We start from the raw sequence: 3,001 nt of genomic DNA on the forward strand, positions 1-3,001 counted from the left end.
GGTGTATATTGACTAGTACTAAAAAGTAGATTGTCATTATGTACAAACATAACTGTTTCCAACCCTGCAGGTGTAACCAAGACTACAGTAAACATGACTTCCAGACAATCTCCTGGTGTATATTGACTAGTACTAAAAAGTAGATTGTCATTATGTACAAACATAACTGTTTCCAACCCTGCAGGTGTAACCAAGACTACAGTAAACATGATTTCCAGACACTCTCCTGGTGTATATTGACTAGCACTAAAAAGTACATTGTCATTATGTACAAACATAACTGCTTCCAACCCTGCAGGTGTAACCAAGACTACAGTAAACATGATTTCCAGACACTCTCCTGGTGTATATTGACTAGCACTAAAAAAGTAGATTGTCATTACGTACAAACATAACTGTTTCCAACCCTGCAGGTGTAACCAAGACTACAGTAAACATGTCTTCCAGACACTATCCTGGTGTATATTGACTAGCGCTAAAAAGTAGATTGTCATTACGTACAAACATAACTGTTTCCAACCCTGCAGGTGTAACCAAGACTACACTAAACATGACTTCCAGACAATCTCCTGGTGTATATTGACTAGTACTAAAAAGTAGATTGTCATTACGTACAAACATAACTGTTTCCAACCCTACAGGTGTAACCAAGACTACACTAAACATGACTTCCGAGACAATCTCCTGGTGTATATTGACTAACACTATTAGTAAATCTTCTGTCAGTAAATATTTTTGCACAAGGCCTTCACCGTAATCTTAATACACATGGGCAGAATTAATTTTAAAATGAAGATGTTCTCTGTAAAAGGTGAACTAACGAGCACAAAAGTTGTGTTCTCGAAAAGCTGTAATATTAAATTATTGTTGAAAAACAGGTTTAGTTATTTTCGTCATTGTAATGTCCAAAACAATCACTAATTTCTGTAGGATCAACTACCAATTTTAAGGTTCTTTATATTTTGTATCGCTGATTAGAAAAAAAAATTAATATCATGCATACATAAACAACAGCAAAGTTCAACTTTTAATTTATGTGGTGGTGGGACTAATAATTCAATGCCTCTAACAAGTTATGTGTCTTGAAAGGTTCTATTGTCAAGGATCTACAGATATTAATAATCCAGGTGTACAGATGATCTATTGAACTTCACAATTTTAGCAATGAAGACGTAAATATATACTTTTGTTTTTAAGTTACTAGATGGCACTGTGAAAATGTAAACATTTTGAAATGTCTAAAATAAATCAATATACTTTACAGCACCAACCATACAAAAGCACAGCTTCAATTACACATACTCTGAATATAAAAATTTAAAGGAGAAATTTGTTTTTTGTTTCCAATTACATTTTTCTTCTTGGTTTGTAAAAAACAAGTTTATAATGATGATGAAGTAACATTGTAAAAGTCAGTACACTAAACAAAGTCTTTGAAATTTAATTATTACCTACTCATTAGAAAAGAAATATTCATATTCTGTAGTACAGTATGTAGTTTAATAATAAGTAAATTTCCATATTAGTTCTTTAACGCATTCACTGCAGCTGGTACGCATATGGATTCTTGCTTTTAAAAATCGAGCACGAGGTGTTGGATAGTAAATTTTTGTGGTAACGTTGTCCATCGACATTCCGCTACATGTTGGCATACGGTAAATCAGTTATTTCCTCCTCCTATGTGTTACTTTCCCTGAATAACATGACAGCAAGCACTGCCAAAACTGGGGAAAATCTAGATCATTTTATGTATTGACCAGATAGCATTGACTCTGACAAACTGATGCGGCGAACAGAAAAAACATATAGAGGTCACATGTTCCATCTGTAGTGAGTGGGTTAAAAAAATAACAGTTAAAAATACCTACACTTGCTGACCAAGCAGAGAGAGACGTACTGTCTTTCTCTGTTCATCTGTGTGTTGAGGACAACGCCGAGATCGCATGCACATCTTCTTACTGTGTTCCGATATCACACCGCAACACTGAAAACATAAACTCTTAGTAAAAATCGTGTAATATGTTCCCTACATAATTTTCATCGTGCTTATACATCATTTCAATTTACTCTTCTGTTAGTGTAATGTGCTTCTGTATACAACTATAATCATTTTCTTCCAGTCAACATGCATTTGGGTCTTTAAAACTCTTTGACACTGTACAAAACAACGTTTTGAGTAAAAATGTTTATTTACTGCAATAAATATAGCTACACAATATTGTTTATACTTGAATACTTTTTTACAAAAGATCAAATTACAATGAAATTAAAGAACATCACGGTGATTGTTACATAAGATTTCCATTAATTCATTAGGTAGGGGTCCTAGTTAATGTATCTCGTGGTCTTGGGAGTAAATTAAGCCAAAAGGTTTGGAAAACACTGGCCCAACTTACACAAACACTTGTGAAGTTTTAAAATAGCTACAACCTAACACAAAAAATAGGAAGTTACAGGTCTGGAACATTTACAACAGCACAAGTACTTTGTAAGTAAAAAAATAGAATAACCTTACTGTTACAAAGTTATTCACTACTGATTAAATAATGTAAACATTGTATAAAAAAGTGTTTACACCCAAGTAACTTCTAAGATTGGAAAACACTCACCTGTATAAGTAAGGCTTTTCTTTCCTCTAAAATACATATAAAAAAATAATATAGTTCTGAAAACTATTTCAATTTAACTCGTATTTCAAGAAAAATATCTGTTAAGTGCTTAGAGTATTTATTAGATGTGATTAGTCTGAATTAAAAACTAAAATAAAACAAACATTCCAGTTGTCACTCACAAATCACACAGTTTGTAGAATAATGAAGTTTGGCTAGTATTAATTCTTTGATAGTCTTAAATGTTGTGAAAGGTTTTACAGTTGCAAATGTGCAAAAAGGAAAGTGGTAATAAAGTGTAGTACAAAAAGGAAAGTGGTTAGAAAGTGTAGTACAAAAAGGAAAGTGGTTAGAAAGTGTAGTACAAAAAGGAAAGTGGTTAGAAAGTGTAG

The 3,001-nt window shown here is 32.7% G+C and overlaps 1 protein-coding gene across 1 annotated transcript in view; it reads right to left on the reverse strand.

Moving 5' to 3' along the window:
* Positions 1–2,673, reverse strand: part of LOC106476706 (ataxin-7-like protein 3) — a 6,597-nt gene extending 3,924 nt beyond the window's left edge. The window contains exons 1-2 of the mRNA XM_013937341.2: positions 2,610–2,673; positions 1,869–1,984 (exon numbers count right to left, since the gene is read on the reverse strand). Coding sequence (XP_013792795.2) covers positions 1,869–1,951 — 83 coding nt within the window. The 5' untranslated portion in view covers positions 1,952–1,984; positions 2,610–2,673. The remainder of the gene's footprint in view (positions 1–1,868; positions 1,985–2,609) is intronic.
* Positions 2,674–3,001: the final 328 nt, after the last annotated feature.

Source organism: Limulus polyphemus, unplaced genomic scaffold (assembly GCF_000517525.1).
Source record: "Limulus polyphemus unplaced genomic scaffold, Limulus_polyphemus-2.1.2 Scaffold11296, whole genome shotgun sequence".
NCBI lineage: Eukaryota > Metazoa > Arthropoda > Merostomata > Xiphosura > Limulidae > Limulus > Limulus polyphemus.